This window comes from Eublepharis macularius, chromosome 2, assembly GCF_028583425.1.
Source record: "Eublepharis macularius isolate TG4126 chromosome 2, MPM_Emac_v1.0, whole genome shotgun sequence".
Lineage (NCBI taxonomy): Eukaryota > Metazoa > Chordata > Lepidosauria > Squamata > Eublepharidae > Eublepharis > Eublepharis macularius.
The window spans coordinates 150,434,969-150,457,491 of record NC_072791.1 but is presented as its reverse complement, the minus strand read 5'-3'; the positions used below and the strand labels follow the sequence as shown (position 1 = coordinate 150,457,491).

General features: G+C 49.2%; 1 protein-coding gene across 1 annotated transcript; it reads right to left on the bottom strand.

Annotated features, from left to right (window-relative positions):
• Positions 1–1,786: 1,786 nt before the first annotated feature.
• Positions 1,787–2,713, bottom strand: LOC129324239 (olfactory receptor 1019-like). Its single transcript, XM_054971381.1, has one exon. The coding sequence runs from the start codon at positions 2,711–2,713 to the stop codon at positions 1,787–1,789; it is 927 nt and encodes a 308-aa protein (XP_054827356.1).
• Between the last annotated feature and the right edge of the window lie 19,810 nt (positions 2,714–22,523).

Sequence of the window (22,523 nt, the reverse complement as noted above, 5' to 3'; positions counted from 1 at the left end):
TGACAGGTTTGGCTTTCAATGGAGCGTTGACCTTTGGACTATATTTTCATATATGGACTATTCACGCAGGCTTGAATGGCATGTTTTGGCTTGTTCAACAGTCAAGATGATTTTTCTGTATGAGTTGAATATATTTTACTTTTAAACTGTGTGCTAATGTTATCACATGACTCAGGGATTTGAATACTTTGTGTAAGTTTATATATAATAAAATCAATGCAAGGTTTTGTATATAATATTGTTTATTAAGTTAATAGTCATTGTCATATTTATTAATTATATTGTAATTATATTGCTTTTGTAGATGCAGAGCACCAGTTCTCTTGAAAGGTCTGTGGCAGCAGAGAAACTGGTTTTCCTTCTCTCAGATGCTGCCGTGCTCATTTTGTTGCTGTTTGCTTTGGTAGCCAAGAAAATACGAGCAAAATCTGTATCCAAAGGGTGAAATGTTTTTAATATGATGAATATTTTTAGATTAGATTATATTAGCAATGTTATTCATGATTTATGTTTTATGGTCTCTAAGTTTGTTTGTAATAGGCTTTGGCTATACACAATAAATGCTGTCATCAATAATGAAATAACAATGTTGACTCGGAAGATCTTCATTAATAGCATTTATTTTCATGGATAAAGTAATTTGCTTTGAGGATAACTTTCATCAAGCATCTTGTATATCTTTTAAAGTAAAACTAGTTACTAAACATTTTCCCAGGTGGTTATTAGATTGACTGACAAAGAAATAGCCAACATGATGTAGTGGTTCGAGTTGTCAGACTAGGATCTGAGATACCCAGGTTTGAATCCCTACTATGCCATTGAAACTTTCTGGATGACCTTGGGCCAGTCATACACTCTTAGCCTAACCTACATCCCATGATTTTTGTGAGGATAAAATGGAAGAGAGGGAAATGATGTAAGTGGCTTTGGGTCCCTATTTGGGAGAAAGATGAGGTGTAAATGAAGTTAGTTAATTAATTAAAGTTGATGCCTGCAAGGGCACAACAAGCTGAGGTTGAAGCATTTGAGAATGATCAGGGATACCCAATGAGGTTAAAGTGAAAGTGATTATGTAACTTATGAGTCCCTGGAAGGGAGACCACTGGGAGATCATTGGCAGTGTAAGCCACTTTAAGATTTCCAAGAAAGAGCAGAAAACAAGTGTATCAACTAACTAAATGAATGTATTACTGAAAAGTGATTATGCAGAGCTGTCACTTGTGCTGACCTCTGTTTAAGTCAGGTGAACCTGCTCTTCTTGACTTCCTTGTGCCATTTGTAGGTAGGGTCCCCAGGTTCCTATCTCCTCCTGGTGGGAAATGGAGGACCTGGGAGTTGCTCTCCGAGATCGTGTGTACGCTTCCAGAGAGGCATGATGTCATCACTTCTGGGAAGTGATGTCATCATTCTGACCACAGCAATATGCCTGCACTTCACACAGGAAGTGACATTGCACCCTCAGGAGTGGGCCCGATGCACATTTTCCCAAGTTATCTGTTGAGGGTGAGCGATTGGTGAGGGGTTGGCTACTTCCCACTGATCACCAGCAAACCCTCGGGAGATTGTCCGCTACTGGCTGGCAAGTGGTAAGTTTATTTGTTGGTGATCTTATCTGTCTTCAGTAACTTCTCCTTGGCTTGATTAGCAGACTTGCCATCAACTCTCTCTAAGCATTTAAGACGTTCACGTATCTTCAGGTTACCTTCCTTAAAGGTGGACTGTAAATAAAATAAATAAATAAATAAAACAAATACTCAAAAACTATATTGAATAAGGAATTTCTTAATCAATGGATCTTCCCAATTACCCTTATGAAAGCATCCTTCATGTCTTTGTTCCTCAAGCTGTATATTAATGGGTTGAGCATTGGGATCACAAGAGTATAAAATACTGAAACAATTTTGTCTTTATCCATTGAGACTGATGAATTGGGCCTCATGTACATGAAGGTGATGGTTCCAAAGAAGAGTGTGACAGCTGTCAGGTGAGAAGCACAGGTGGAAAAAGCTTTGTATCTTCCCTGAGCAGAGCGAATCTGTAAGATGGCAAAAATTATATAGATATAAGAGATGAGGATAGTCATAAAAGATGTCACTACTATTACAATAGTAAAAACAAAGTGCACCATGTTAGACATCTGCGTGCTTGAACAGGAGACTTTTAGGATGGGAAGGAGGTCACAAAGGAAATGATTGATGACATTTGAACTGCAAAAGGACAGGGTAAATATCAATGAAGTCTGAGTAGCAGAATTTACAAAGCCACAGATATATGCACTTAATACTAAGGCAATGCAAAGCTTCTTAGACATGGTAGCATGATAGAGTAATGGACTGCAAATGGCAGTGAAGCGATCATAAGCCATAATGGCCAGAAGGCAAACATCAATTGTGATAAACACACAGAAAAAGAAGAACTGCATAGCACACCCTGGGAGTGGAACAGCTTTGTTGTCTGCCACAAAGGTCATCAGCAAACTGGGAACAACGGTAGTAGAATAACCCACATCGACAAAGGCCAGATTGCTGAGGAAAAAGTACATGGGGGTGTGAAGGTGTGTGTCAAGTGTGGTTAATAAGATTATGCCTGTATTCCCCAGGATTACGACCACATAGATCATCAGAAATAGCAGGAAGATAATAGGTTGCAGCTCTGGATGGTCCGTAAAGCCGAGGATGAATTCAGTGACAATACTGTGATTATTTTGTGCCATCACTTTGTGCACAAGTTTCCCTTGGAGAAAAAAAATGAAATTTCAAAATAAGAAGTTTGTTTTCCCTGAGTAAATGCTATCAGTTCTAATAAATCATACTGGAATGATTTTTTTTTTAAAAAAAATAAACATGAGTAATGTATGCTGCTCTGACCTGGATGGTCCAGCATGATCTCATCAAATCTTGGAAGCTAAGTAATGTCAGCCCTGGTTAGTACTTGTATGGGAGACCACCAAGGAAGTCCAGAGTTGCTACGCAGCAGCAATCAATGGCAAACCACTTCTGCTTGTCTCTTGCCTTGAAAATCCTACAGGGCTGCAAGGTCAGATGTGACTTTACAGAACTTCCCACTATCATGTTCCACTGTCTTATTCCTATTCTAAGTGGATACATACTAATATATATTATTTTAATCTATTTCAGGTGAAGTAAATTATTTAATCCCATTTAAAAGAACTCATTTCCTATATAGCAGAAACATACAGGATTCTTAAAGGATAAACTATTTGGCAAGTTTTTAAAAAATTTCCTACAACTGTTTCTGTAGTAGGTTTACATATTGTATTATTTATTATGATATTTACATCCCATTTTTCAGTATGAATCTCCAAGATGCCTGATATTATTGTTGTTGTTGACATTACATTGTAAGTTATTATAATTCAAACTGATTGAACCACATTTATTCTAAAGTAACCCATGGGGTTTGAATATTTATGGCATCCCTCAAGGAGTCAATCAAAATTAAAAGGCTTAAAGTAGTGACAAAAAGTCATTGTTCTGTATCTGGCAGAAGTGTCCAGTATTGCAGGAATACTAGACAAAAAGCATTTAACATTACATCTAAGATATTGGAAGTATATGGTAACAAAGGTCCAGGATTAGATTTAATTATAATAATAATAACATTCGATTTATATACCACCTTTCAGGACAACTTAATGCCCACTCAGAGTGGTTTACAAAGTATATTGTTTTTATCCCCACAAAAAAACACCCTGTGTGGTGGGTGGGGCTGAGAGAGCTCCAGAGAACTGTGACTAGCCCAAGGTCACCCAGCTGGTTTCAAGTGGAGGAATGGGGAATCAAACCCGGCTCTCCAGATTAGAGTCCTGTGCTCTTAACCACTACACCAAACTGGCTTAGTAGGCATTATGCAAAATACAGGACCGTATAGATATAGGGATTTGGTTTTGAATTTATTGACAGTTCCTCAGCTTTGGAAAGGGGAAATTTTTACTTGATACACAGAATTGACTGTGCATTAACATACATAATGCTGCCTTATACTGAATCAGACCATTGGTCCAGAAAGGTCCATTTTGTCTACTCAGATGGGCAGCAGCTCTTCAGGGTTACCTACTATCTGGTCCTTTAACTGGAGATGCTGGGGATTGAACCTGGGACCTTCAGCGTGCAAAGCAGAGGCATTGCTGGTAAGCCACAGCCTCTCTGAAAGTAGGGAGAGTGGCTCCCAACACTATTGAATAAATTAACTGCTTATAAATACATAAGGGCTGATTCCGCGCATGTTGGATAATGCACTTTCAATGCACTTTATCAATCGTTTGAGGTGGATTTTTTGTTCCACACACGAAAAAATCCTAGATAATAGATGTTCTATATCTCATGGGTTATGTGTATCTTCAGTGGCACAAGATCTATCATGGCACAAGCTTGGCACCTCCTCCACTCCCACCTGCAGCCCTCACTGTGATTGAAAAGAAGTAGGAATAGATTCTGGGCACTGTGAGAAAAGGGCTCTCTCCAACCACCTTGGAAGCATCTCAGCACACACTTTGACTGCGATGTGAGCTGTAATCACTGAGTGCTCAAATATAAGACTAAAGTGGGAATGCTCAAGGAAATGAGAACCCACATTAAGAGTAAGCTATGAAGCTGAAGAACTGTATGATCTTGATGGTGTGGATATGGCAGACCTGGGCACTGAATAATCAGAATGAGGATTCTAAATACGACATCTGAAACAGGCATTACAGATTGGTAGGAATGTACAATTATAAATTTTCCACACCATTTTTTGTAATTTTAAGACATTCATATGCAAATGATACAAAAATAGTGTTAAAACTCATTTGGAAAGTGAGCTAAGGCATTAGAGCAATCTGTTATTAATCCAGGAAGTGATTAGTCACAAATTGAAAGTTAACTTAGACTGAAAAGGATACAAGAGCAATCCATTGCCTTAGTTGATCTAGAGAGTCTGCCTAAGAAAGTATACTTAGAAGTAAGTGCCATGTCAGTCAATTGGGTTTACTCCCATGAAAGCATCCTTAGGACTGCAGCCCTATTTATTTGATAAGGTTCACTATTGGGAAGTTTTACCACCAAACACTCTGGCATTTGTTAACCTACTTGCTCATGGCAACCTGTAGATATTCTTGCTATAGTCTAATTCAATTTGGTCATGACCCCACATGTGTTTCAGAGAAGCAAAGATCCCACTAAAAGGCACTGCAACCCCCTCCACCCTGTTTATCTGCTTCTGACAACTTAGACACATGAACCCCTTGTGACAGGCTATGGCAGCAGGGACAGCTGTCCTCCAGACTCTTAGCATCAGCGGGTCCCCAGAGATGACACCCATGGGGGACCTTGTGTTGTGGCCCCTTTCCTTGTCCCCTAGGGGGCTGCCACCACATGCTGCCACTGTCCCACCCAGCCCTTTCTTGCAAGCAGTGCAAAGAATAGGGCAGGATGGTGGTGTTGGTGGCCAGTGAGGATCATGGTCTGCACATTGTCGCGACCTTTGCTCACCACTTGCATGCCTGTCATGGGGGTGGCGCAGTCATTGGGGGATGCTGGTGTGGTTGCCAGGGGAACGGAGGGCAAGTGCTCTCGCTGGCAGCCTGACTGCAATTTGCAAGGCTCAGCTGCCAATGCAACTCTCCTGCCAAAGTCCTTAGGGAGTGGAATAGCGGTGTTGCAGATATGCAGGTGCATGCCTGCTGGCAGTCCAGTAGGCCTCAGGATTATGCTGTTAGTTTTCTTTGAAAGGGGATTAAACACATTATTTGAAGGTAGGTTCGTTAGTGGCTACTGGTCTTGCTTACTAAATGGGTATTCAGAGGCACGATACCCTCTGAGTACCTTTGCAGGGACAACAAGGCCTCCATCCTTGGCTTGTAGGTCTTCCAGAGGCATCTGTTTGGCCACCACATGAAACAAGATGCTAGACTAGATGGCCATTGCAGTGATACAGAAGGGCGATTCTTATATTCTCAAATAAATGTGTATACCATTCCATAGTGCCAGTCCTTTGGATGTCTCCATTTCTGAGGAATATTTAGATATGCAAGGATTAGAGACCATAAGCAAAATAACTGAAGTGAATGTATTTAACATGCACGAACAAAATAATGGATCTGATATCACAAGCAATTTTCACTGCTAATGAATAACAAAATAAAGCTTTGTTTCAATAGAAATATAACAAACAAGGTAAGTGAAATACAAGACTTTAAATGTTGTCTAGTGCCATTGACTCTTAGGTACATGGGAGATCCAATGTGCACATGATGCTGTGATTAAAGGGGAAGTCCAGCCCCAAGCCGAAAAGCAGCAAATTGCTGAACTGCATGATTGTAGGACCTCCGTGTGCTGGGGGAGATGGCTAGCAAAATAGCCCGTTGAACTTCGCATTCCCAAGGTGCCACAGTTCCACTGGCATCCTGCAGGGCTGCTGATCAGCTTCGGGGGCCAGCTGACGAAACCGTTCCATCTGTTGGCGAGTCAAAGCGTCTGCCAACCCATTGTTCACCCCTGGAACGTGTTTTGCCAGGAACAAAATGTTCAGTCGAAGGCACCGTAGCGTGAATAACCTAACTAATCTCATCACCCTGGGTAATCTGGAAGTGAGGGAGTTAATCACCTGCACCACCGCCAAGTTATCACACCAGAAGTGCACTGTGCGGTTGGCCAAATCGCCCCCCCCCCAGCCAGATCGCTATCAGGATTGGGAAAAATTCCAAAAAAGTGAGATCCCTATCTAAAACCCCATCGTGCCAGTCAGCCGGCCACTCTTCAGTGCACCAGTGCCCACAAAAATAGACCCCGAAGCCAGTCGCCCCAGAGGCATCAGAAGTGATCTGGAGCTCAGCCTCCAGCAATAAGTCCTCCCTCCAGAAGGTGACCCCATTAAATGAGCGGAGAAAGGCTTCCCAAACTTCCAAATCCTCCCTGATGCCCCTAGATATGCGCAGTCGGTGATGCGGGAGCCTCAAAGCAGCCATAGCATCACATAAACGCCTAAGAAAGGCCCTCCCAGGGGCAACTGCCTTGCAGGCAAAGTTGAGATGCCCAACCAGCTGCTGCAGGTCAAGAAGAGAAACCTTAGTCTTCTCCTTAAAGGAAGCTAAACGCTCCCGAAGGTCTTGCACCTTCTCATCAGGCAGCCTAAAGGATTGATGGACAGTATCAAGCTCAATCCCTAAAAAGGTCAATACAGTCGAGGGGCCCTCAGTCTTCTCCTCTGCTAGGGGAACCCCCAACTGCTGGGCAAGCTCAGTGAAACCTCTCAACAAGAGCGCACATTGCCCAGTGCCAGCACTCCCAATGAAAATAAAATCGTCGAGATAATGACTGGTATCACGACAACCAGTCCGCTGACGCAACGCCCATTCCAAGAATGAGCTGAAGCGTTCAAATGCCGCACATGAGACCGAACAACCCATGGGCAGAGCCCGGTCCATGTAATACTGGCCATCGAAGGAAAATCCCAGCAACTCAAAATCATTGGGGTGCACAGGGAGAAGGCGAAATGCCGACTTAATGTCGCATTTGGCCATCTCCGCCCCCACGCCACAGCATCTGACGACCCGCATTGCCTGGTCAAACGATGTGTAGCGAACTGTGCACAGATGATCCGGGATGGCATCATTAACTGATGCCCCTCTTGGATAGGAGGGGTGGTGTATCAGGTGATACTCGCCTGCTGTTTTCTAAGGCACCACCCCCAACGGGGAGACACATAGGCATGGCACGGGCGGGACAGCAAACGGGCCGAGCACACGGCCCGCTGCACATTCCTTTGCTATTTTACCCCTAACTACCCCTTCCATGCCAATGACAGACCTAAGGTTCTTTGACATGAAGGGGGACCTTGGCCCCTGAAATGGAATTCGAAACCCAAACTTAAACCCGTTCAATAAATAACTGGCATCCTCCCGGCGAGGATAGTCACACAACAAATCACTGAGAATGCTCAGCTTTATGGGGCTGGAACCCTTTTCCAGCCTCTGATTGCCCCCCCAAGGACGCTTCCCCCCGCCTTTCCGCTTGGATCGGGGGCAAGCCATGAATGCATGGGGCCCAGTGCACATGGGGCATTCGTGTTTGTAGGGGCAAGACTTCCTGGCACATACCCCCTGTGAGGCAAACTCCCAACAAAGCAGCCATGGCTGAACCAACTGCCCCGCGGAGGCGCGGGTGCCAGAAGAAGCCAATGCCCTATGGACAAGATGTCCACTGTCCGATCTGTCCCCCATATTAGGTTTTGCCAGTGACATCACCTGCAACCATAATTGCTGGTGTATCTGGTCCCAAGGAATATTGGGATTCAGAGCAGCCCGCATTTGGAACTCCTCGTCGTACTGCAACCATGCAGCACCATCGAAGTCCGAATAGCCTTTGTAAATTATATCCATGTACTGGATAAGTGAGGCTGCCCTCCAAGGTTGTGCCCTCACAATCACTCCTGCATAGATAAGGAACCCTGGCAACCAATTAAACCATGTCCTATCTTACACGCCTACGCTTCAGCCTCTCTTTCTCCTGGTCCTCTAAGTCTTCCTTGTCCTTCTTCTCCAGCTCCCTGAAGAGAAGGGTGAAGACATCAATATATTCCCCTTTTAATATCTTTTCCCAGGTAGCCGGGGTCAAATGGTTCCCCAATGGCAAAGCAGTATCGCCAAAGGGTAGAGCTTTAAAGGGGACAGACCCATAAGGAGACTGAACATAAGGATGGCCATTCCACGCGAACCCAGGGCCAGCAAACCAATTAGGCTGCATTGCTGCAGCCTGTGGAGCCGGTAGCATAGCCTGCTGGGCAGTAGGCATAGCCTGCTGAGCAGGAGCCATGGCCGAGCAACCCGCTTGCCAGTCAGGAAACTGCTCAGCCGACGGTCCTGCCCCTGACCTACCATAGGGCTCCACAGGTGCCTGCAGCCCAGAAGGTACTGCAGGCCAATAGCCAGGACTGGGGTAAGGCACCAGGGCCCCAGATCCCGAGGATAAGGTCTGCCCGCTGTGTCCCCAAGGCCATGAAGCTGCAGGCTGGCTCGAGGTCGACTTACCATCTCCCATAGCTGCATCAACCGCCACTGCCACGGGCAAGGCTGCTTGCGCCCCCGCCTGGTCATCCACACTGTCATCTCCTGGAGGCACAGTATCACATGGCTCCACGGCACTGCCTGCACCTTCTCCAGACTGATGAGCAGCACCTTCAAGAACAGACAGTCGTTTAATAACCTCTTCCTGGAAGGCTAAGTGAGACGAGGCCCTGGTGGCTCTAGGCCTCTTAGCGCTTCCCCTGGGTGCAGAGGAAATGACCCGTCCACTTTCCAGGGCTGCTATGCGGGCCAGAATCTCCTGTTGAGCAGAATCATCACCCTCCTCGTCAGATGAGGACAGTACAGGTGGAGCAGCCCGCTTGGCAGGAGGCCGCTTCGCAGGCTGCTTCCCTTTCAAGGTCCCCACACCTTTTTTAGGAGGCATTGCAATCCTACAATTCAACTTTCAATAATTGACTACTTTTAACCACTTTATTCTGATTTATTTTAATTTCTTTTAGTTTAATTTTACTACTTGTTTGTTTATCTTCCTTAACATAAGGAAGTCAAACATAAGTCAAACAGCCCACAGCCAAAAGTAACTGCCCTCAAAATGGCCACCCCCGTCAAGAGGTGCGCAGCGACAAAATGGCCACCGGGCCTCCTGAGAAGCGGGGGGGGGGAGGCCAACGGCCCCTTCAACAGCCCCCCAGACCAGGCCAATCCCCCCTCAGTAAGAGGGAGACTAGAGGACGCCGTTCCGCAGCCCTCCTAAGGGGCAGAAGAAGAGCGCCCAGAAAGCTGCCACGGGAACCCGGCAGCCCAAATGTGTCCACAGGGAGAGGCGCAGGGTGGGACAATGAACCCCCACACCAGCAACCCTCCCGACCAGCCAACTACGAACGGCAGCACCGTTCGGCAAACCGCCGCTCCGCACAAGTGGCGAGCCGCGAGTGCTGCAGGCGCAGCGAGTGCAGCCTCCTCGCTGCTGTCTCCGCCGCTGCTCTCGCTGCGCCATTCTCGGCTGCCGCCGCCGCTCCTAAAGAGGCCTCCCAGCTCGGAGCTCAGCCGACAGGCTCCTACTGCTCCAAGCTCGAGGCACAGAATGAGGGAGGAACATGGGCGGAGCGCGCCTAAACTTGCTAGCGCCACCTACCCCCTCAGGTCCTGGAAGGGGAGCGTTGCCTTCTCTCCTTCCAGGGCAGCAAATGGGGCACCCAGCCTTACCAGCTGCGCCGCGGCTGGGGGTTGCCGTTATGTGTTGCACATGCGAACTCTTTAAAGCAGCTTGGGGTTGGGAATAAGCCCCATTAAATTCACTGGGACTGAGTAAATGTGCACAAGACTCTGCTACATCTCTCTTAAAAAGTTAATTCAATGTCTGACTCGCTTTATAATCAGCTACTCTGGAACACCTGAAAAAGCCTTAAGCAGCAGCTGCCACCACTATATTCTTAAAATCAATCTGACATTTTTGCTGAGTTCTAAAAATGTCACATTCCCAATGCATTTTAGATGTACTTTTAGCTTTAACAGAACATAGCCAACTTTGATGTTCCAAATAATGAATAGCAAGAATGGTAATGTGTAAGTTATTTTTCATTATGAAAGTGTTGAACTAAATCTGTGCTCCTCTGTCAACCTTTTTAAAAGGCTACCATGTTTTGTATTCTGTTAAGATAAAAGAAGGGCCTACTAAGGAGATGAAATTCTATTTGGATGAGGTACAGGTACAAATATTATCACTGTGTATGCAAGCCTACAGGTAAGGTGCCCTTGGTGCCTCTTCCACTATCTGGATAAAAAAAATCTTGATAGTGAGGTGCCACAATGAACTTAAAATTGGAAGGCTACTCTTGAAGATCAAAAATATTCTGTTCAGATGTGAAACATTTCCAATATTTATGAATGGTCATGGTTCAAGTCAGATCTTGATTAATAAATTTCCAAGTGCACATCTATAGTAGGAGGTACCATTTCAGGTATCAGCCACTGAAGGGAGAATGATTTCACAAATGTCATTAGCAATGTATTCATGTGTGTATAGCTTTCAGTGGTCATAGATCCAGAGGAGTTAGCCGTGTTAGTCTGTAGTAGCAAAATCAAAAAGAGTCCAGTAGCACCTTTAAGACTAACCAATTTTATTATAGCATAAGCTTTCGAGAATCAAGTTCTCTTCATCAGATGATCAGGCATCTGATGAAGAGAACTTGATTCTCGAAAGCTTATGCTATAATAAAATTGGTTAGTCTTAAAGGTGCTACTGGACTCTTTTTGATTTAGCTTTCAGTGAATTCTTAAGAACTAGTTTCTGTTTCACTCTCAAAGACCATATAGGAACAGCCTCGCTGAGATGTTTGGTATTTAGATTGTAGTTGTTTCTCAGGGTGTGTTGTTAGTCTTCTCCATTAGTAAATGTAGTCTCCAAGTTGAAAGCAATAAAAAGTCCCAGAAGCTACCAGAGTCTCCAGTGTATTTGATACACAGCAGGACTGAAGGATGAATGGGAAGCAGGATATGTAGGCTCACCCCTACCCATCACACATCAGACAATACCAAGAGTCAAGATTCAGAAAAATCTGAATTTTCCAATTTGGATACTTTTGGATTAAGCAGGAAGCCCTGTTTTTGTTTATACTGCTCTTCAGCATTATCTGCTATTTGATTCATTTCATGCCTTTTGATTTTTCTCTGACACCATAATTGTGGAAGCAAATTAGATAAATTCAGATGAAGTTTGTGCTGTTTCACTGTGATGTCTTAAATGAAAAAATCCTTTCTCAAGCACTTACGTGCTTAGTGAAGAAAAAATTACAGCTGTCCAGAGGAGTTTTTATCCGGGGTGGACTGAGTAGGCACAGCTCATGGGAGCAGCAGGCTGTGGTTTCTCCAGAGAGGTGAAGAGAATGACTGCCCCGACAGAGTTCAGCTTTAACAAGCAAGGCTCTGTTTCTAAGCATTTACCCTCCATATAAGTTGAGCTGTTTGTTGTCAAGGGTTTATTTCACCCTACAAAATGTGGCATTGCCAAACAGATGTAGGTTTGTTCCTAGAAAGAAGGAAAGAAAAAAGCAACTGTGGTTGCACCTCCCTGAAGTATTAGGCCTTGCAATTGTCTGCAAAAAGGATCCCTTTCAAAGCAGCACTTTTCCACAGACTTCAGGCAGTTGATTATTTTATGACTTTCTGCTTTGTCAGTGAGGAACCAAGCAATATAAATTGGCCGGTGAAGAAGGTGAAGTCAAGAACTGAGACCTTCCTTATATTTTTAAAAGAACTTGAGTGATCAAAAAGAAATTTATTCAGCAGCCTCAATACGTTTCCTCCCCCAACATCCCCATCTCTTAAATTGGGATAGTACAGTTGACTCAGAGCTGCTGCCAAAATTGGTATGAAGTTCTTCTCCCTCTTCCCTGCAATATTTCGGCTTACTTATCCATGTTGTGAGTCATCACAATGTACATTTTCCTGCCCCCAATGGAGCCTGATTGTGTCAGATCTCAGAAGTTAAGCAGGGCCGGCCTTGGTTAGTAGGATGGGAGACTTCCAATGAAGACCAGGGTTGCAGAGGCAGGCAATGGCAACCCACCTCTGTTAGTTTCTTGCCATGAAAACCCCACCAGAGGTCGGCATAAGTCAACTATGACTTGAGGGCAGGATTTCATTTTCCGTTCCTCATCTACCACTGAGAGCCAAACTAGACATGATGGCATTCTTGTGACCACTGTGAGGATGCCGCTGCCATTTAAAAGTAATCCAGTCTTGAGTGAGCTTGCAGTGGGTGCTCTTGATCCCATCTCCCATGCTTTTTCAAGTGCTAAAACAATCACTGGGGAGCAGCTGTTTGGACACTTGATGAGGGTCCTCATAGCATTTAAAAATGTCTTTAAAATGGTGGCAGCATCCTTGTGGCAGACCAAGGATACCATAATGTCTAGTTTGGTCCTGAGGGGCAATGAAACATCTGACAATATTGCAGCTGAAGTAAGATAAAAGGGAGGCGTCTATTTTTGGCAGTAGTTCTGTATCAGGCAAAGCATCTAGTTTTGCTTTTAGATTTCAACACAAGGAATCTTGTGATTCCAAATCCATTTTGTCTAGGGAAGGAAGGTGTCTACAATCACTTCTGAAGTAAGCTTAAGATAAATCAGAATATACTATGATAGTGATCCTTAAACTTTGTTGTTTGGTCAACTGCTGCATTTAGTGTATATGGAATAAAAAATCATGGATAAAAACTCTAGATATCTTTCTTCATTAGGTATTCTGGACATTCCCAGCCAATAGGCATACATTAGGCATCTGTTTTAACATACTTGAGCAAATGACCATAAATGTTGGAAGACAATGGCCATTGTGAGAGCCAGTGTGATGTTGTCATTAGAGGGTCAAACTAGAATCAGGGAGGCCCAGGTTCAAATCCCCACTCTGCCATGGAAACTTGCTGCCTGATCTTGGACCAGTCACACGCTGTCAGCATAACCTACCTCACAGGGTTGTTATGAGGTTAAAATGGAGGATGGGAGAATGATGTAAGCTGTTTTCTCCCGTTGGAGAAAGGTAAAATATAAACAAACAAACAAACAAACAGTATCATCTATCCTAAATCAAGTAATTGGAAGTTCTATATGATTTCAATTGGAGAGATTTAAGCTTGGGTTTAAGGCCCAAAGTTATGGGAGATGTCTGGATGCTGTCAACCTACATATTTCCCTGTATCTCACCCAAGCATGTTGCTAAAAAAAGCACATTATGTGCATTATTTCTTGACTTCTTGCTTTGCAGCTTTTGCTATTGCTTGGATAGGGCAAAGATGTCACATCACTAGGGTTGCCAATCCCCAGGTGGTTGCTGGAGATCTCCTGGAATTACAACTGATCTCCAGGCCACAGAGATAAGTTCCCCTGGAGGAAATGGCAGCTTCAAGGGTGGACTCTGTGGCATTATACACTGCTAAGGTTCCTCCCTTCCTCAAAACCTGCTCTCTCCAGGTTTTACCTGCCAAACCTCCAGGAATTTCCCAACCTGGAACTGGCAAACCTACACATCACACATTTTTCAACTGGGAGGGCAGGTCTGCAGCTATATCCGGAAACCTCCTGGCCTGGGCCCCCTGTTCCCCACGGCCCCTTGATAGACCGGCAAGGAACAGTAAAATTATAAAAGCAACACAGTAAGAATTTAACTATTTAAACATACCATTAAAACCAATTCAGGACATAAAAAGAGCATAAAACAATATTCTGCAGCGGACAACTGCCTATAAAACAGTGCCGAGGCTAGAAGCAGACCATAAAAATAGCTTTAAAGGATGGAACCCCTCAGATGGGTAAAAATATGTGTTTTGGCCTGGAGCCTAAATAGGGATCCCAGGTCCGGGGCAGGGGATGCCCCTCCCCCCATTCACTTGGGCAGCAGGGGTGGGTGGGGAAACTGGCCTCCCAGGTATGCTCCCAGGGCGGCACAACAATGTCACTCCTGGGAGTGACATCATCACACCACCCCAAGAGTGTGTGCGCGAGCTTCACCGTGGGTCATATTGGGCTCCAAATGGGCCGATTTGAAGCAACAAAAGAGTGACGAAAAGATGAGTGTTATGTCTACCCTCTCCCACCAGGAGGGTAAGGGGACCTGGCAGCTCTAGGCCTAAAGGACAACGAGGTAGGTGCAGGCAAGCTAAAGTTCAAGGACATTCCAGAGGTGAGGTGCCACCTCTGAAAAAAACGTATCTCTGATCACCACCCTCCCCATGACTGCTGGCAGGAGCACAGAGAACAGCTCTTTAGAAGAGGATCTTAAGGGGCAGGATGGACAGTACAGGAGAAGGCTGTACTTTAGTACTCCTATGCTTGTGACATCCTCTGCCATACCATGGGATCCCCCACCCCCTGGCCTCCACCAGCCTTTCCCACCTGCCACCTAGGAAAATGTCTCTGGAAAGGCCAGGGGCAGGCTGGAGGCATATCCACCCATTGCACTGGAAAATGGCATCATTTCTGGCGCAGTGTAGAAGCAACTGGTTGCAATGGGGGCCAATTCTCTAAAAATTGCCCAAAATTTAGAGTTTGGAGCTTTTTTTTAAAGAACCCTCCCCCCCCCCCGCATGACCTGTCACTTCTGTATAATTCTAGAAACGATGTCATTTTTCAGCCCTTCAGGAGCACATGAGAGTTAGGGTTGCCAGCCTCCAGGTAGTGGCTGGAGATCTCCCGGAATTACAACTGGTCTCCTGGCCACAGAGATCACTTCACCTGGAGAAAATGGCTACTTTGGGGGAAAGGACTCTACGGAATTATGCCATGCCAAGGTCCTTTCCCTCCCCCAAACCCACGTTCTCCAGGTTACTCCAGGTTTCACCCCCCAGATCTCCAGGAATTTCCCAACTTGGAGCTGGCAACCCTAATGAGAGTACATGTGTGCACCCCCACCCCTGTCCCCCAGAGTGGCCACCAGGGGACCTGGCAACCCTGAAGTAGAATTGCTGGCCTCCAGGAGGTGGCTGGAGATTTCCCAGAATTACAGCTGATCTGTAGGCTACAGAAAACAGTCCATCTGCAGAAAATGGCTGCTTTGGAAGGTGTACACCACTGCAAAACTCAGCAAGTCCATTATTAAGATGGGATTTGAACCTAGGACTTTCCCTCTTACCACTCAAGCTGCCCCACACGTTATTTTGTGCTGTTCTGTTTATTTGTGTAAAGTAATGTTTAATGTCACTTTGGAATTCCGGCCATGTCCCATGGACATGAGTTCAGATTTAAACTGCTTTTTGAGGCTCTCTCTCTTTCCTCTTCTTACTAAAAACACAAGTGAAAACTTCAGCTCTGTTTTTGGCTGTTGTGCTTAGCCCTTGCCAAAGCGCCCCCCCCCCTAATAAATAGCTTCTCCATCTTCTAATTTCAGGGGACAGATCAGAGTGAGGGTCAGCTGTTCCCAGCATGTGGTGGGCATAGGAGCTAACTAGGGTCTCTGTGTACATGCAATACAGGCAGCCTACACAACACCCCCTCCCCCTTTCTCCCCTCCCTGCCCCCATTAGATTTAAGTCTCTGCCTTAGGAAAACACAGCGTTTCTAGTGATGCTATTCAATCAACAACAATGCCACTGACAGGCAGCTGGAGAAGGCAAGGCACATTCCACATATGGAGCAATTAGTTAAGAGACTCCATCACCCCTCTGTCTCATTGGGCATGAAATTAAAGAAGCAGCCTGGATAACCATGGAATCATAGTACAGAAGTGTTCAGTGATGACTTCAAAGGTCACCTAGCATAACCTTCTGTGGTGAGGCAAGATCTACCACAACACAGAGATGAGCCGATATGAAAGAAGAATACACCCTGCAATCAAACCAAACCACAAGCAGAGAGCAGGATGGAGTTAGACCTGTCGATACCAGACAAGCACAGGGTTCATTTAGCAAAGGTACCCAGCTGACTCAGTGACGATTGATGCTCATTGCATGTGGAAATGAGAGTCACCTGGATCTGGGAAAAGTTTCTTTCCTATCTATAATCATTTGAAGCACTCTGGCAAGAGCTGTTGGTAACACACTAGAAATAAAGGTTTAATACTAGAGATAAAACACTAGATCTCTCTCTCTCTCTCTCTCTCTCTCTCTCTCTCTCTCTCTCTCTCTCTCTCTCTCTCTCTCTCTCTCTACTTCTAAAGAACAAAACAGGGTCAGAGACAAATTACAAATCCATGGCTAGCTCCATTCTGCTGTGGTAACGTGCGTCCCAAGGACATCTGGGCGGCCACCTGTAAGGGATTACGGGTATTGTTGGTCTGATCACAGACCAAATCACAGTGATTCTTATTATTATCCTCACAACAATCACCCTGTGAGGCGGGTGGGGCTGAGAGAGCTCTGAAAGGGCCATGACTGACCCAAGATCACCCAGCTGGCTTCAAGTAGAGGAGTGGGAAATCAAACCAGGAATCAAACCTGGTTCTCCAGGTTAGAGTCCTGCCACTCTTACACCAAACAGGATTAGTGAAGCACCAGTTACTAGCACATTGTCAAGAATCAGGGAAGTGATCCCTAGACAAGGTAGTCCCCATCTCTGTCTCCACTGTTTGAGGAGGAAAGGAAAGCAGGCTTCCAGCCCCTCATTGATAGCAACAGGAGTGACAATGGATTGTTAGAATTGTTGTGGGACAATGATGGCATATGAGTTTTTACCTCAGTTATTACCATATGTGTGTTTTACTCAGGCCCAGATCCTGTCCCCCCAAACCCAGTTATCTCATTTTAATTTCCTGCTGGAAGCCCTGGCACAGTGAAGCAGGCAAGAAATTGTATTGTTATAGAAGGAAAAGTGCTATGTCTGTCTCCATGGAAATCTGTCACCGGGACTTTAACCCCTTCTTCCCTGCTATGAAATGCAACATGTGCTTTGGCAGAGCTCCCCTCCACTTTGCAACTAAACTGTTTAAATCAAAATATATCCTCCATTAAAGAATGTCCCTGGCTAGATTTTTAGAAATGTCTCCAAATTCATTTTATAATTGCCCAAACTATCATTTTTTCTTTTCTTTTTTTTACTGTGCTGTGATACATAGTGTATAAGATAAAATCATATCCTCCACCATTTTTCTTTTATATATCCTGCTTTTTTCCTCAATAGAGATCCAAAGCAGGTTACAACATCATTCTCCTCTCCACATTATCCTCACAACAACAACCCTGTGAGGTTGGTTAGACTGTAGAACTGCCAGCCAATACTAGCAATCCACCAGGAGACTTGGGGGGGGGGGGATGAGGCAATATTTTTGATGTCTTGCTGGTATGCAATGTCACTTGAGGCAAAAAAATGTAAGCATTGCCACTGCACTGTGATGAAGTTGTATGATTCACACCAAACTCTAGAGTTCTGTTGAGACAACGCAGAAGAACCCCTTAATTCCACCCAGAAGGCTTGTTATTTCCTGAAATAAACTTTCTTCTTGTTCACTTTGGAAAAGACACCGTCTTGTGCTCAATAATAAAGGAAGCGGCTGACTTACCAGCAAGCTGGGTTGGCACATGGGGCCGGACGGAGTGGAGGCGGGACCAGAGCGGAGGCGGAGCGTCCATCCCATGAGGGTCCAGCCGCATGGTCAGCGCCAATGCTGTCCGAGCATCTGCCGGATCAACTTGCACCAGGTAAGGCACGCAGATGCTTGGGTGGGACTCCTCCATCCCACTGCCTGATGGGGGGGGTTGAGCCTATGGGTCCCCCCCTTCCCCTCGTTTTCCAGGAGGGGACGGTGCCTCTCTGGGGAGGGGGGTTGGGGGGAGCGAGGGAGTGCCTGCCCCCTGTTCCCCCATCCACGCGGGCCCCGTGGTTCTCATCCCACCCCAGTGGGCCTGGGGGGGAGGCGGGGGGCAGGCAGCTGGGACCTCTCCTGCTCGCAGCCTCCTCACGACCGTGGCACAGGGGCTCCTCCGACCACTCTCCTCCCGGTCGGCGGCAGCCGGCCGGCTCCTCTGAGCTGGCCGGGCGCACACGGCCGGCCGCGCCACGGCTCTGGCCCCTGCGCTGCCCGCCACCCAAGCGGGCCGCCGTGGCCACGGCCGGCCCATGCCTTGCAGCGGGACTCGGGGTCCTTCTTCGGCAGCGGCACGGGCTGGCCTTCGGGCCAGGCCCTAGGGTCCTTCCTCAGTGGTGGCGCGGGCAGGCTGCCCGGCTGCCGCCTGAGAAGGCCGCCGCGGCCGTGGCCGGCCCACGCCTTCGCACCGGGCCCCCGGGGTCCTTCCTCGGCGGCGGCACGGGCAGGCTGCCGGGCCAAAGCCCGAGCGGGCCGCCGCAGCCGCAGCCGGCCTGCACCTCTGCTGCAGGCCCCGGGGGGCCCTTCCTTGGTGGCGGCATGGGTGGGCGGCCCAGCTGCCACCTGAGCGGGCAGCCACGGCCGCAGTTGGCCCCTGACTTCACTGCGGGCCTCGAGGGGGCCCTTCCTTGGCAGCAGTGCAGGCCGGCGGCCCGGCCACTGCCCAAGCAGGCTGTCACGGCCGCGGCCGACCTGTGCCTTTGTGGTGGGCCCTGGGATCGTCCCTCGGTGGTGGCCGGGGGTGGGGTGCCCGGCTGCCCCCAGGGTGGGCCAGTACGGCGGTGGCCGGCCTGCAATGGGGTTCAGACCCCCTGGGGGCCCTTCCCCTTGGTTGCTTCGGGGGGTGGGCTGCACGGGCGCCACCTGAGCGGGCTCCCTGGCAGCCGCCGAGCGGGCCTGCGAAGCCACTGCCGGCCCGCAGTGAGACCCAGGCCTTCCTGGGCAGCAGTGTGGCATCAGTTGCAGCCTGTGGCCCCCAGGTCGGGGCCTGCTGTGGTGAGGCAGGCTGCTCTGGACCCACCTTGGCCGTCCCACAGCAGGACCCCCCCCGCCTGGGCTATCCTCCCCTGGGCCATGGCCCTCTGGGGGGCCCCCTTTTCATCTTGCAGGGGGGGCACGGGGCAGAGGGAGCTCATGGTGGTGGGCTGGTGGCATGGCCCAGGGCAGGGCACCATGGCGGAGCTTGGCCCCTCCCCCTACTCCACGGGTGCGCTGACCTTGCCCTGTCTCAGAAGCTGGGCGGGGCGGGGCCCGGCAGCACGCCGAGGGTGTCCACCGGGGATCATGGCGGGGGTCAACCCCCCCCAATGCCACCTGGGAGCTGACCGGCAGACTGCCTCGCAGGGCGGGCATTTCTCTATTTCACAGGAAGGATGTCTCCAGGGGCTAGCGCGAAGGGCAAGGCAGTGGCCAAGGCATCACGTCAGGGCCCGGTCACGAGGGGCGTGGCGGGAGCCCCTCGCAAGGTGTGGGGGGAACCCCACCGGGTCCCCCGGGGGTCCAGGGCCCCCAGCAAAGCCACCAGTGGGGGGCAGCTGGTGCCCTCCAGGAGGCCAGGCTCGTGCAGGGCGTCCCCCCCCTCAGCAAGGGGTCGACATTCAGGCAGCGTGGCAAAGCATGCAGGAGAACATGGCCGTACTGTCCGCTGCTTTTGGCGGGGGCGGGGTGCCCGCTGCCAGCGCCCGGGCTTTCACAGGCAGGGCGGTCACCACCAGCCCCCCTCCGTTTCAGCCCGCCAGAGCCTCCCAAAGGGGGCGGTGGGCAAATGAGGGAGGGGCCGCTCACCCCAGGGGGGGCCGGATCGGAAGGAAGCCAGGCGCCCAACACATAGGAGCCCATCACTGGAGGCCAAGGAAACAATCGAGGCAGATGAGGAGGTGGACAAGGCAAGATCAGAAGGCACGTGGGAGAGTGATTCGGAACGAGGATGGAACAAGGGGCGGTCCAGGGCCTCAGGTCGACGGTCACGGAAGTCGCGTCATAGGAGCCGGAGCCGCAGCACGTCGTCGTCCAGGGAGTTGAGATGTAAGTCCTCCGGGGATGAGGATTGGGAAAGGAAGGCAAGGGACTACTGGGAGGCGATGGCCTACGTCCCGGGGCTAGCCGAGTGGGCCCGGCACCACAGGCACCAGGGAAGAGCCCATGTAGGGGCCCAGGCGGTGTGGGAGCAACCCCGGTCAGCCCAGCACGAGATGTCCCTGCCACAGGTAGGGCCGGGGGAGGCCCCCATTGGGTACCATTTGCCGGCTCGCATGAGGGAGCGGATCTTGGACGGTTACTACGTGGATGTTTTCACTCTACTGCAAGCTGAGGAGCCAGCAGGGGACATCGGATCCCCCAGAAAGCGGAGGCGTCAGGACAGGGAGAGGACGGCAGAGCATACTTTCACGAATTGGTTCCTGGGGTACTGCGAATATGCGGGAGTAGTGCAGGCGGCATACCCCGAGCACGCTTGGCACCTCACCATGCACATGAGAGAGGTAGCGCACATCAAAGCCACATCGGGCGAGAGGGCCGTTCTAAAATACGATGAGAACTTCCGGAAGAAGGCTTCCAGCAACGACCTCACTCATTGGGACCAGCCTGACAGCATGGGTTGGCTGCGGGCGGTCAACAGCAAGGGCATAGGGGAGCATGCCAGGGCCGAAGCTTCCGAGTACAGGCGCCACACTAACAAACACCCCTGCTGGGAGTTCAATGCAGGGGGTTGCCGCAAGGCTAGGTGCCGCTTCAACCATGTATGCGAGGACTGCCTAAGCCGTCGCCCTCGGTGGGACTGCCCCAAAGGCTCCGGATCGCAGCAGCCCTTTCAGGGAGGCACAGTCGGGAATGGAGCCAGGGGGGAGGACGGGGCCAGAGCACCAGCAGCTGGGGGCCAGGGCACCACCACAGGCCCAGGAAAGAAGTGAGACAGCCTGCACGGGGCACTGGCGTTCTCTCGCCCGGACGCCAGTCTCCCCAACGGTGCTACAGCCTTGGCTGCAGCGTTATACCAACTGGGCAGTCGCCACATTGCTTTGGGAGGGTTTCACCGAGGGCTTCAGGATTCCATACATGGGCCCTCGGGTCACCACAGACGCGTCCAACCTCAAGTCGGCGTGGGACATGCCAGGCGTGGTGGCGGCTAAGATCGAAAAGGAGGTGCGGGCGGGACGAGTGGCTGGCCCCTTCAACGCACCCCCGGTGAACAACTTGAGAGTGTCCCCGCTGGGTGTAGTCCCCAAAAAGACACTGGGGGAATTCCGACTGATTCACCACCTGTCCTACCTGAAAGGAGCATCAGTGAATGAAGCAATACCACCAGAGCTCTGCACCGTGCGTTACACATCGTTTGACCAAGCGGTGAACCTAGTCCGGGCCTGCGGCTGGGGTGCGCTGATGGCCAAGTGTGATATTCAATCTGCCTTCCGGCTGCTGCCGGTCCACTCGGAGGACTGGTGCCTCCTTGGGTTCAAATTCCAAGAACAATGGTATATGGACAAAGCCATGGCGATGGGCTGCGCGGTGGCCTGCGCGGCCTTTGAGACCTTCAGTACATTCCTGGAGTGGGCGCTGAAGGATCGGGCACACTCTCCATTCATTTCTCATTACCTGGATGACTTTATCATGTTGGGGCCGGCGGAAGGAGGGGAGTGCCAGAGGCTCCTAGAGCTGTTTCAAGGGTTGGCCAGGGAGCTAGGCGTCCCACTGGCCCGAGAGAAGACTGAAGGCCCTACTACTCACTTGTCATTCCTGGGGATAGAGATAGATTCGATGCGGGGCACCTGCAGGCTGCCCCCGGAAAAGTTGAAAGGCCTGCAGGAAAAGGTCGGCTCGGTGCTCAAAGCCAAGAAGAAAATGCTGAGGGAGGTACAGTCACTCCTGGGGAGCCTTAACTTCGCCTGCAGGGTAGTGGCGCCGGGGAGGCCATTCTGCGCACGGCTGGCCAGAGCAACGGCTAGAGTTACAGCGCCACAGCACCACATCAGAATAACTAAACAGCTGAAAGCAGACCTGCGCGTCTGGGACACCTTCTTGAGGGACTTCAATGGGGTGTCCTGGTGGCGGGAGCCCCTCGATCTGGGGGCGGCTCTGCAGGTGCACTCCGATGCAGCAGGAGGCGTGGGTTTCGGAGTGTACTGGGCAGGATGGTGGTGCGCGCAGAGGTGGCCCATGGCCTGGCTGGGGGGGGGGACATTCTCAGAGACCTCACGTTCCTAGAGCTTTT

Bases quoted from the DNA above. Each gene is read 5' to 3' on its own strand.
- LOC129324239 (XM_054971381.1), bottom strand. From the start codon at position 2,713: ATGGCACAAAATAATCACAGTATTGTCACTGAATTCATCCTCGGCTTT.